Raw genomic sequence first — 12,993 nt, 5'->3', positions numbered from 1 at the left:
TTTGACAACGTTGGTGTTCTGCAGTCTGGACATTCTACTAGTCTTGTTTTGGCACCTCAGAATTAAACCGGCATTTCTTGAATGACATACAATGTGTCACAGCTTCTTGTGTGCATATTGACCACCTGTGTGGTTCGGAGAACTTTTACATGTCATTCTTCATTGTTGTTGAGTTTTATAAATTTGTGTGTACATTATGTAGCCATCCTCTCTGAAATAAGGTTTTTGAAACATCTCCCCAATCTACAGTTTTCCTTTATTTCCTTTATAGGATATTTTGCAGAAGAAAAGATTTGAGTCATTGATAGTATCACTTCTTGTTCCAGGGATTATACCTTTGTTGTAGTAACTTCAATGCTATCTTCTTTTTAAAAATTGCAATTATTCTGTTTGTATTTTCATGTGGAATATATACATTAAGAGATGTCTTGAAACATTAAGAATTTGTTGCTATTGTAAATTGATTGGAGGAGAGCTAGCTTTTCACCTACTGAATCCTTCACTTAGTGACAATTTGTGAGCATTACTCAACTTATTTAGATTTTATGATTTTCCAAAAATTTTGTATAGCTTCCTATGCAATCATGTTATGGCCAGTATATTTCTAGGCATTTTATGTTTCAAAATTATTTAAAAAGCTAGTTAAAATTTTTGATTTTGAGTTTTTTTTCTTACTTTAGTTTTGGAAAAAGTGGAGCTTGAAAGATAATTTATATGTTTTCAACTTTATTGGCACAAACTTCTTTAGAGTACTCCTTGCATTTTTTTTTTGAGTCAGCATCTTTGTAGGAAGGTCTGTCTGTCCTGAAACTCACTATGTAGGTTAGGCTGGCCTCACACTCACAGAGATTCACCTGTCTCTGTTATCTGAGTGCTGGGATTGAAGACACATGCTACAACTGTTTCCCCTTTCATTTTTAAATAGGAAGAGGGTTGAAAGCTATTGTTTTATCTTTTTTTCTTGTCACATTTAAGAATTTTAAATGGTTTTAATTACTAGAAAAAAGCAACGGGGGTCTCATTTTCTCTCTTGAATATTTGTTATCTACTTTATTCAAGGGCTCTCTCTCTCTCTCTCTCTCTCTCTCTCTCTCTCTCTCTCTCTCTCTCTCTCTCCCCCTTCTTTTTTAATTTGTATTTGACTTGCTGTTTCAAGTATAACTTCTCAAGATCAAACTTACTCATTTTTCTAATACAGTCAAGGTTTTAAACTTTCAAGTTTTACTGCAGTGTGTTAGTGTGTTTGTTTAATTTTGGATTTTAAAACCAGCTCTCTTGCTACGTAGCCTAGGCTGCCTTGAACATGTGTTCCTTCTGTTCCCATCACTTAAGTTCCAATATTTTCATTCTTAATTGTTATTTTGCTGAAAATTATGGAAATTTCTGTTCTGAGCTTATCTTTACTCAGGAGTTCTATTATTTAAGTTTAAAGAATTTCTGGATTTTTAAAATTTTTCATAACTGTAGTTCTGGGAAATCATTACATCTTAATATAGCATATTTTTGCTATATTTACAAGTGTATCATTATTATACATTCACTTTTACATCAGTGTTTTTTTTACATCAGCAGTGTTTTTCCCTTTAAGTCTCTTTCTCTTGACTCAATGAATTCAACTACATTGGTTTATTTTGGATGAGACCATTTTTAAATGTTCAGTCTTTTTGTTTTCTTTCCTTGCACATACATATATTTGGTTGTATGTAATTTACAATTTTTCTTAAATGTAGTCTGATAATTTTGGTTGTATAATTAGATTTTAGTTCATTTATAATTTATGTACTATCTATTTTCTCTGTATTTACAGTATATTATTATTTGTCCCCTGTGTTTTGTTCCTATATTACTCAAATATTTTTATTAAATTTTCTTTCAATTAGTCTTTGAATCATTCTTTAAAACTTACCTAAGAAATTTCAGCAATATATCTTCATCCACAATGCTATGAAATAATTAATCTCCCTATTCTTGTTGGCTACATAATCAACACTCAATCAATATTCATTTTCAGTCATTTTTTCTTTCTTCCTGAAATTCTATGATGTCTTCTAGAATGGTTATTTAGAATGCTTTTTTTAAATGTAGTATTTATAACATATTTCTTTCAGTGTTCCTATTGCTAATATTCTTTGTCTGAAAACTTCATTTTCTTGGGTATCTGTTCTCTAGTAATAGAATTCTAGTGTGCAAAAATTCTCTTTTGAGATGTCAAAAACGTGACTCATTTGTTGTTGGTCTCGAGATTTATATTGAGAAGCCATTGCTGCATTTCTCTAACGTTTCTTTAAAAGTAATTTTTTTTCATGTGATGGCTAGAAAATTTTTTGCTTTTCTATTTGACTTTAATATTGTACTTTTTTAAAATTTTCTCCTAAGGTGTGTTTTGACCTTTGTCTGTAGGCTTAGATTTTTCTTTAATTATGGTTCTTTAATGCTTCAACTTCTCATCTAGCCCACCACCCACTAGAGGTAGGGGGAAAGGAAGTTTAATAGGAAACAGGGGTTGTGGACCAGTTTTGAAATAGTTACTTGAGGTGATTCCAATCTTCATTGTCAGCGGTCCAGTCTACTCAGCAAACTCCACCAGACAGTGAACTAATATAGCAGTGATTTGATCCAGAAGAAAGCTCAAGGCTATGCTGATCAGCATGAGGTAAGAAGCAGCTGGAACACCACCAGAAGTTCTTTGGTTTATTTTTCTCTATGAAGTCATGATAAATGAAGATCAGTGAGAAAGCAAGACAAACCAATGCAAGGGTGTCACCAGCAAAGACCAGCGTCATCAAAACCCAACCATGACCAGCAAAATGTGGCAAGGAGAACCAATGCCAGAATCTTGTCCACCATCTGTTGGGTTATATTTATACTCTTTCCAAACATCATGTGTCCTCTCAAGTGTTGGCCCTGGCAAAACGTCGAATGTCAACAGCCAGCTTTCAGAAAAACACTACATGTCTGTTCTCCACAAATCATCTTCTCACAAGGCAGTTTCCAGAAAAAAAAATCACATGACACAACTGAGTCTTCAACAAAAGCAGCAATTCCCACATCATTTGTCTAGATAGACTTTCACAAAACATATTGAACAGTTGTTAATCAGTTTTAGAATTGGGAGCCCACACATGCACATGACACTGTGTGTGTGTGTGTGTGTGTGTGTGTGTGTGTGTGTGTGTGTGTGTGTGTACAAGTCAAGAGGACAATTTCACAAGTCAGTTCTCTTCTTCCTCCTTTTGGGTTCTGGAGAACAAACTCAGGTTTTGGGCTTGGTGATAGCAAGCCCTTTTCCCCACCAAACCAACTTGATATCCCTACTCATTAATTTAAATAATTATTTAAGTTGATTTTTGATACGATCTTTCAGTCTAAGATCTGAGCCTTCTAAGTCAAATGTGTTATGCTTTCTTGCTTGGTTTATTCTTGTCACTGAGTAGTGGGGGCTTGCATCAAATCTTTCTACTGAAGACTGGCTGTTCATGTGAAAATTTAACCAAGGGTCAAGTTCCTATTATTTTCCCTTTTGGGAGATCCTTTTGAGCTTTGCATGGTATAGCCATGTCTAATCAAGTTACTCTAATCCAAACAGGCATTGTGCCTAATTAAGGTTAGTCCCAGGACTGATAAGCAACAAATACTACTTAATTTCCAGTTGAGAATTTGTATTCTTGATATCTCTTTCCTGTTCCAGGCCTCAAACCCTAATTTTTACATAGCAAGAAAAACACTATTATGTAGCTTTGAACTCTTAGAGGTCCTTCTGTCTCTGCATTCAGGTTCTTGGGTTTTAATTGTAGACTTATATTTTCAAAATCTTACTTTGATAAGTGTGTGTAAATGTTCTAAGATACCTTGTATCCCTCCACCCACTAGAGGCAGTGGAAATGAAAGGTTAATAGAGCAAAGGCACATGTGGACCTGTTTAGAAATTGTTCTTTGTAATGAATTCAATCTGTCTTATCTCGATATCAGCAGTTCAGTTCTCAGGAATCAGCCGCAGTAGCCGGATCTACTTGAAAACACCATTCACAAATCAGTAACAGCAGTTTGATCCAGAAGAAACCCTGAGGGTCTGCCAGTTGGCCGGAGACAATGGAATCTTCAAGAAGGCACTGGAACACTACCAGAAGTTCTGTGATGCATTTCTCTCTATGAAGTCACACAAATGATGACCAGCAAAGAAAGAGTGGCAAGGTGAACCAATACTATTCAGCATTGTCAGCAAAGACCATCATCAGCAAAGTCCAATGATAGCAAAAGAGTAGCAAGGAAAACCAATACCACACAGCATCGTCCACTGTCTGTTGGGTTAAATTTATATCCTTTTCAAACATCGCATGTTCTCTCCAGCATCTGCTCTAGCAAACCATCACATGCCCTTTTTTTCCAGGCATCTTCCAGAAAAACATCACACGTCTGTTCTCAGCAAAACGTCCTCCCATGTGTCTGTTCAGGATAATCATCCTCTACAGACTGTTTCTAGGAAAACCTCACAAGATACAACTGAGTCTTCAAAGAAACCAGAAATTTCCACTTCATTGAACTGTGCATGTTTTTCCTGAGTATGTGCCCTGATAGAAGGAACTGGTCTTCAATCTTCAATATACTTAAGTTTGCCTATTTACTCTGTGAGCTGACAAACCTGTGTTGTTTGCTCAGACCCAGAAAACTTCTTTGGGAGCAAATAGACAATGGGACCCAGTTCTCATTCCCCGGGGGTTTTATCCTCAGCCCATTATAAAGCATGCTTTCTGTGGCTGAAGAGTAATGGTTTCTGGCCTTTTCCCTGCTTTTATGATTGTTTCTCTTACCAGATCATTCATGTAAACTTCAAGCGGCAGAGACCAGAGAAGACTGGTAGGTGCACTTTCATATATAGTCTGTATAAAGGCACTAGGTGTACTCCATGTTGTAAAAAGGAGCCTGTAACTCACATATGAATAGCTTGATATGTTTACACGATTAACTGTCTGTTCTGAGCTACCACACCATTCCTGTCTAGATACTTCTAGAAGAGTTATCAGGATAAATTCAGCAAGTCTAAATGGACCTGTCACAAGAGGATCTTGAACTTGTTATCTACAGAATGAGGGAAGAGGTTAGCTGATTTCAATGAGAGAAACGAAGATATCAGAACTCTGAAAACATGTAACTGACCAGCTGCTCAGAGACTAAATTCAGAATGACTGGGTGCTTCACCCCACCTTCCTCCTGGTAATCTGCTGCCTGGAAGGGAGACATGAAATGGTTGTGAGGCTGTTGACTTGTTGCCTTCTCAGATTGGCAGCTCTCTAAGTAAAGTGATGTCCATTTCTGACACTACACACTGGCTTCTGTGGAGTAAGGCAACACAAGCTCCAGTGTCTGGTTAAATTTTGAGACATGGACTCACTGTATAACATTGACCGGCCTGGAGCTTACTATTCAAGACCAGAAAGGCCTTGAACTTAAAAAGATCTGCCAAGTTCTGTGGAATTAAAGGCATGTGCCACCATGCCCAACTATAGAAAGCCATTCAATTCCTCATTTTTTATCTAAACTTCACTGACCATTTTACAGTCACATCAATATAAATATAGCTAGGTAGAACCACACAATGTGCTCACTAGATTCACCGAACACAGTATAAACAATAAACACTTAAAAGTTATAAAACAATTATAATTCAATAAACGCTTTTCTGTTCAATCATGAGCCAGTATTTATTTTCTAGAATGGCATATTCATTTGATTGGAAATTAAAGTTAAAAACAACTGAAGCCACATTAAACGTCAAAGAAGAAATGAAAATAGTAAAGGGGATTCTACTGCTGATTTTACAAAGAACTCATAGCTACCAAATGACGAAAGACAAGAATATTGTGTCACAATAGTAAGCTCTGAACAAGGCTGTCAGAATGTAGACGTTTCTTTATTGGAAGACAGGGCCGGCTACAGGAACATGCAATGTAGTTTAGGCTTCAGTTTCTGCCAAGTGTGAGGTCAGAAAGGGTGAGTCTGGTGCTTCATTATGTAGGGATGTTTGGATTAGGATTTTGCTTATTGAAAAAAATCATGCTTAGCAATGGATTAACAATTTTATTTCATGAAAGGGATGACAAATTATAAAATATGCACTCTTTCAATTTTTATTAAAATATAATTAATGGAAATTTTTAGCCTGACTGCTTTTAAAACACTTTCAGGAACAAACGTAAAACAAACACTAACATTTATGATGCTCGTAACAAGTGTCACAATTGAGTGTTCTATTGAAATGCATCTAACATGATCTAGGAAAAGTAAGTATGCTAAGGCCAAATAAAATTCTAAGCGTTCTAACCTTAAAAAGATAAAAGACACAGTTAAAACAGGTGTCATAATTATATATAGAAATTCAAATTTTCTTTTGAAAGTTTGAAGAAATTCTGTTACTTGAGTTACTTGTAGTTATGAGAATATTAGTCATCAAAGACATTGACTGCATAAAAACCTCATACTTAACATGTGCTATAGTGACAGCCTAAGCATGCTTAGTATGAATAGGAAAAATGAGAGCTGTTGGAGACCTGCACACAAGGTAGCAGTTTTTTGAAAACTAGTTAATATTACACTTACCTACAAAAAGTATATTAATTTTTAGGATTAATTGGACCATTTAGAATATTTAGTTGAATACAAAGCTTTCCCTGCAGTGGGGACTTTCCATAATTTCTATCCCAGCATTGGGGACCATGGGTTTCAGGAACTTGAACTCACCAGTCCCAGAGTCTCCCCTCAGACACACCTCATACTGGTAACTTTGAGACAGGGTCCCTGCTCCACTGACATCCACCAGGTGGCTAGGAAAGTGTCCATCAGGAATAGAGCAGCCACCCAGAGAAACCTCTCTGCCCCTCCTGCACAGCCTCACACCCACAAACAGCAGCACAGACAAGAGGAAGAGAGAAGACACAGATGCCAAGGCAATGACCAGATACAGTGTAAGAGCATCATCATCTTCCTGAACGGCGTTCCGAGCAACTTCCGGCAGAGGCAGATAGGGCTGTGAAAATCCATCCACAAGTAGCACGTGCAACGTGACTGTGGCAGAGCGTGCAGGGTCCCCATTGTCCTTGACCAGCAGAAGTAGCCTGTGCTTGGGCACATCTCGCTCGCTCAGCAGCCTGGTGGTGCGTACCTCGCCATTGTGTGCCCACACGCTAAACAACCCGGGCTCTGTGGCCTTGAGCAACTGGAATGACAGCCAAGCATTCTGGCCAGAGTCGCAGTCTACAGCCACAACCTTGGTGATCAGGTATCCTGGCTCCGCTGCCCTGGGGAGCAGCTCGGTGCAGGGTGCAGAGGCGTTCTGCAGTGGGTAGAGCACAAAGGGCGCATTGTCATTGTCGTCCAGCACCACCACGCGCACCAGAGCCTGGCTGCTGAGCGCTGGTGAACCTTGGTCTGTGGCACACACATAGAATTCGAAGGCCTGCAGGGCCTCATAGTCCAGCGCCCTGAGCGCGAACAGCTGCCCATTGTCAGGGTTAATGGAGATTAATGAGGTGAGGGCTAACTGTGGATTCTGGGGCGGCAGCAGCGAGTAGGTGATGTGGGCATTGGAGCCTGAGTCTGAGTCTGTGGCACTGATGGTGCCTATGTGCAGGGCGGGGCTGTTGTTCTCACGGACAAACATGGTGTAGGAGGTTTGGGTGAAGGCGGGGGCGTTGTCGTTGATGTCAGACACCTGCACTGTTATGGTGTGCTGGGTTGTGAGCCTGGGTGTGCCCAGGTCTGAGACTGAGATGGTGATGTTGTATTCAGCTCTACTCTCTCTGTCCAGAGGGCTCTCTGTCACCAGAGTGTAGAAATTCTTGAAAGTGGATTTTAGAAGGAATGGCAGGTTTTCTGAGATAGAGCAAACCACCTTTCCATTCTCCCCAGAATCCCTGTCTCCAACTCTGAAGATGCTGATTATGGTCTCAGGAGCATTTTCTGGGACTGAGCTGGTCAGTGAAGATATGGTCAGCTCTGGGGCATTGTCGTTCACATCCAACACCTCTATCATCACAGAACCTCTCCCAGAAAGCCCTCCTCCGTCTGTGGCCTCGATTTCCACATGGTAAGATTTAATTTTTTCAAAATCCAATTTCTTTTTCAGTCGCATGTCTCCAGTAGTTTCGTTTATTGAGAATGTTTGTTGGATTTCATCTGATGCTTGGAACAAGCCATAGGAAACACTCCCAAAGTTGCCAGCATCTGCATCCCGTGCTAAGACAGTCAGGATTGGGGAGTCTGGGGGACTGCTCTCTGGGACCTGCACCTCATAGGGGCTGTTCACAAACTCAGGAGCATTGTCATTGATGTCTATGATCAGGATTCGAACTAGGGCTGTTCCTGACCTCGGTGGAGATCCTCCATCCAGAGCCATGAGGGTTAAGCTCAGCTCTGCCTGCTCCTCTCTGTCCAGGGCTCTGTCCTGCACCAACTCTGGGTATTTCTTGCCTTCACTATTATTTCGAGTGAGGACATGAAAATGAGGGTTGGTGCTGACTCTGTACTCTTGAAGCCCATTGCTGCCCACATCCAAATCCTGGGCTAATTTCAATGAAAATCGTGTGCCTGGCTGGCTGTTTTCCGGAATTTTCAAGAGCAATTCTCTATCTGGGAATTCTGGAGCATGATCATTTATGTCCTGGATCAATAATTCTCCTTGAAAATATTGCACTGGCTTTTCAAGAGACACCTGGAAAGGCAGCACACAGGGATCCACAGAGCCACACAGCTCTTCCCGGTCTAGTTTCTCTCTCAGAATCAAATCCCCAGTCTCAGGATCCAGCAGCAATCTCTGCTTGTAATCATCAGACACCACCCGTGCAGACCTGGCAGCCAGCTCCCCAGCTCCCAGACCCAGATCCTTGGCCAGATGGGCTACAAAGGAGCCACTTTCTGTTTCCTCTAAGATAGAGTATCGAGTTGTTGGCTCACTGCAAACCAGAACCAAAGTCATCATAAAAATAAACAGCATTACTTGCCTGTTTAGGTGAATCTTCCTCAGCTTCTCCATGGTGGGGAAGTGCATGCTTGCATCCAATCCTGTAGCAGTCTCCCAATGCTTTGAAAGACTGATTCTGATTTCCTCTTCAGGTGACTTCACGGTGTTGCTCTTATTCTCATATTAGTCCATCATATTCTTGCCCCAAACCCCGTATAGCTCCACAGTGCTTGCAAAGCTCTTGCCTGCGTCTTTTGTTCTGTATTGCAACAAGCGATTCCGGGTACTTTAGAGCTTTTCAATCACAATCTTAGCCTGCAGCGCCACCCTGTGTCTTTTTGGGATAATTGATACAGTTCTAGTTTTAAGTCAAACAATTCTTTAATATCAAAACACATTCTTAATGTTCAGATTAATGCCCTGTTGAAAGTGTATATAGTTTTGTCTTTGGCAACATTGTTATTATCTTATACTGCATAATTTGGTAAAGTCATCCACTACTGTGTACAAGAAGAATCATTTACATAAAGGAGAAGACAGCTGCTCTTCCCACACATGCTTTTAAATTTTGAATAACCAGGTTTAAAAAACCTCAAGAAATCCTATTTCTAACAGTGCTTTCTCACAGTGCCTAAAGAACAAAGTTACATTCTTAATATCAACAGTTTGTATCATTAGTATAAACTATTACACAAGCATTGCCTTTTGAAATACCCCAATGTACCGATACAGATGCATAGATCAGATTCATCAGCTGACAGCTGAGTGAAATAGCAGCAAACCAAATAGTGCAAACCTAAGTTTAATATTGGCTAACCTCCTAATTCTAAAGCATTTGGAAGTAGTTTGACATTACAAATTTTTGATGCATTGTCAGACAACTAACAACTATTTCCAGCCTGTATTTAAATAGAAAATAGTATCTATGTATTTAATGTATAAAAATCACTCAAAGAATTTATTTCCAATTTAGAACATTTCTCTAAATTTAGGAAACATGATTTTTTAAAATTTGTCATTTTTTCTTTTCTTTTTTTTCTGGCTGTTCAGTAGTCCTTGGATTTACAAATGAAAAATTTAGAGATGTTTTGCAACTTCTGGGGAAAAGGCAAACTGACATTTTGATAATGACTCCATTAAGTTGTAAACTAGTTTGAGGGTAATCTGTAATATCCAGTCTTAGAGTTCACATACATTTCCTCCTTGGATAGGTCTTCTGCAATATCCTCCAGTATTGTCTATTGTTCTGTATAAAATATGTCTACACACTTGTTTGCTTCCTTTCTAAGCATCCAGCTCCTTTTGAATCCAAGGACTGGATTCAAATGCAAACACGTAGAGATGGTTATTCTTTGGATAATGATCTTCTATTGTACACATCTGCTGAACTTGTTCACTAATGTTAGAATATTTGGAGATTACATAGAATTTTATACATGCAAGGTCACACCATTTATACATACAGACACTTTGTGTTTTCCTCTTCCAATTATCAGATTTTCTGAAATGATTTTCTTCATTAATGTAGACAATTGTGACATTTTGTCCATGAGGCATATTTAATTATTGTTGTATGTTGAGCCAATATGTTCTTGGGTAAATCCTTTTCAGCTGTGGAATACAATCTCATGTTTTATTATTGTTTTTTGCCAGTATTTTATTGAGGTGTTTTAAGTAATTGATGATAAGACAAATGGCTATGTAGTTTTCTCCCATTATTGTATTTGCCTGGTTTTGTCACAGTTTGCTTCCATAGACTGAGTTGTTTAGTAGTTGCTTCTCTGATCTTTGTTGTTAAAGCAGTAATGTTTGATACATGAATACTGTCTTAGTTAGGGTTCTTTAGAATCACAGAATTTATGGAATGTCTCTCTAAGTTGAGGGAATTTATTGTGATGACTTATAGTCTGTGGTCCAACTACCCCAACAATGGTCAACAATTAGTGAGAAGTCCAAGAATCTAGTAGTTGCTCAATCCCATGAGGCTAGTTGTTTCAGCTGGTCTTCTGTAGAAGGCTGGCAAGTAAATGTAAGCAGACAAAGAAGAGCAAATCTTTCTTCTTTCTATTTTTTATTTAAAATTTATTTTTCTCAGATATTTTCTGTATTTACATTTCAAATATTATCCCTCTTCCCCACTCCCCCTGCTTCTATGAGGATGCTTCCACTTGCACTCACCCACTTCAACCTCAATGCTCTGGCATTAGTCTACGTTTGGAAAATGAGCCTTCATAGGACCAAAGGCTTTTCCTCCTATTGATGGTGGACAATGCCAACCACTGCTACATATGTGGCTAGAATCATGGGTCCCTCCATGTGTACTCATTGGTTGGTGGTTTAGTTCCTGGGAGCTCTGGTAGGGTCTTGTTGGTTGATATTGCGTTCTTCCTATGCTGCTGCAAACCCCTTCAGCTCCTTCAGTATTTCCTCTAATTTCTACATTGGGGTCACCTTGTTCAGTCCAATGGATAGCTGCAAGCATCCTTATCTGTATCAGAAGGGCTCCGGCAGAGCCTCAAAGGAGACACCCATATCTAGCTCGTGTCATCACGAGCATTCTTGGCATCAGCAATAGTGACTGGGTTTGGTGGGTGCATATGGGGAGGGTCCCCAGGTGGGATGACCTTTTCTTCAGTTCCTGCTCACTCTTTGTCCCTGTATTTCTTCTTGTGAGTACTTTGTTCTCCCTTCTAAGAAGGACTGAAGTGTTCACGTTGTTGTCTTGCTTCTTCTTGAGCTTCATATGATCTGTGAATTTTTTCTTAGGTATTCCAAGCTTTTGGGCCAATATTCACTTATGATTGAGTGCATACTATGTGTTCTTTTGTGACTGGGCTACCTCATTCAGGATATTTTCTAGTTCTAATTCTATGAAGAATTGAGTTGGAATTTTGATGGAGATTGCATTGAATTTGTTGATTGCTTTCGGCATGATGGCCATTTTTACTATATTAATTCGGCCAATCTATGAGCATGGGTGTTCTTTCCATCTTCTGAGATATTCTTCAATTTCTTTCTTCAGAGATTGATGTTATTTTTAAAATTTTTATTGGGTATTTTCCTTTACATTTCTTTTCTTAAATTGGATATTTTTTACTTACATTTCAGATGTTATTCCCTTTTCCGGTTTCCCAGACACAAGCACCCTATCCTATTTCCCTCCACTACTTCTATAAGGGTGTTCCCCTACTCATCCACACCCGCTTCCTGGCCCCTGACATTTCCCAACACTGTGGGGTCCAACTTTGGCAGGACCAAGGGCTTGTCCTTCCATTGGTGCCCAACAAGGCCATCCTTTGCTACATATGCAGCTGGAGTCATGGATCAGTCCATGTATAGACGTTGGGTACTGGTTTAGTCCCTGGGAGCTCTGATTGGTTGGCATGGTTGTTCTTATGGGGTTGCAAGCCCCTTCAGCTCTTTCAACCCTTTCTCTAACTACTCCAACAGGGGTCCCATTCTCAGTTCAATGGTTTGCTACTAGCATTTGCCTCTGTATTTGACATGCTCTGGCTGTACCTCTCAGGAGACAGCTATATCTGGCTCTCAGCATGCACTTCTTAGCTTAATCAATATTATCTAGTTTTGGTGGCTGTATAAATAAGGGCTATATACACATGTGGGGCAGGCTTTGAATGGCAATTCCTTCAGTCTCTGCTCCAAACATTGCTTCCGTATTCCATCCTATGAATATTTTTGTTCCCCCTTTTAAGAAGGACGGAAACATCTGCATATTGGTCATCCTTCTTCTTGAGTTTCATATGGTCTGTGGATTGTATATTGGGTAATTTGAACTTTTGGGCTAATATCCACTTATCAATGAGTGTATACCATGTGTGTTTTTCTGTGATTGGTTACCTCACTCAGGACGATATTTTCTAGTTCCATCCATTTGCCTATGAATTTCATGAAGTCATTGTTTTAGTTAGCTGAGAGGTGCTCCATTGTGTAGATGTACCACATTTTCTGTATCCATTCATCTGTTGAAGGGCATCTGGGTTTTTTCCAGCTTCTGGCTGTTATAAATAAGGCTGTTATGA

At 39.3% G+C, this 12,993-nt stretch overlaps 1 protein-coding gene across 1 annotated transcript; it reads right to left on the bottom strand.

The window, feature by feature from the left end:
• Positions 1-5,673: 5,673 nt before the first annotated feature.
• On the bottom strand, positions 5,674-10,966 carry LOC116884614 (protocadherin beta-4-like). Its single transcript, XM_032885754.1, has one exon. The coding sequence runs from the start codon at positions 9,038-9,040 to the stop codon at positions 6,644-6,646; it is 2,397 nt and encodes a 798-aa protein (XP_032741645.1). The 5' UTR covers positions 9,041-10,966; the 3' UTR covers positions 5,674-6,643.
• Between the last annotated feature and the right edge of the window lie 2,027 nt (positions 10,967-12,993).

The sequence above is a fragment of the Rattus rattus genome, chromosome 15, assembly GCF_011064425.1.
Source record: "Rattus rattus isolate New Zealand chromosome 15, Rrattus_CSIRO_v1, whole genome shotgun sequence".
Lineage (NCBI taxonomy): Eukaryota > Metazoa > Chordata > Mammalia > Rodentia > Muridae > Rattus > Rattus rattus.
This window is presented reverse-complemented; position numbering and strand designations above follow the sequence as displayed.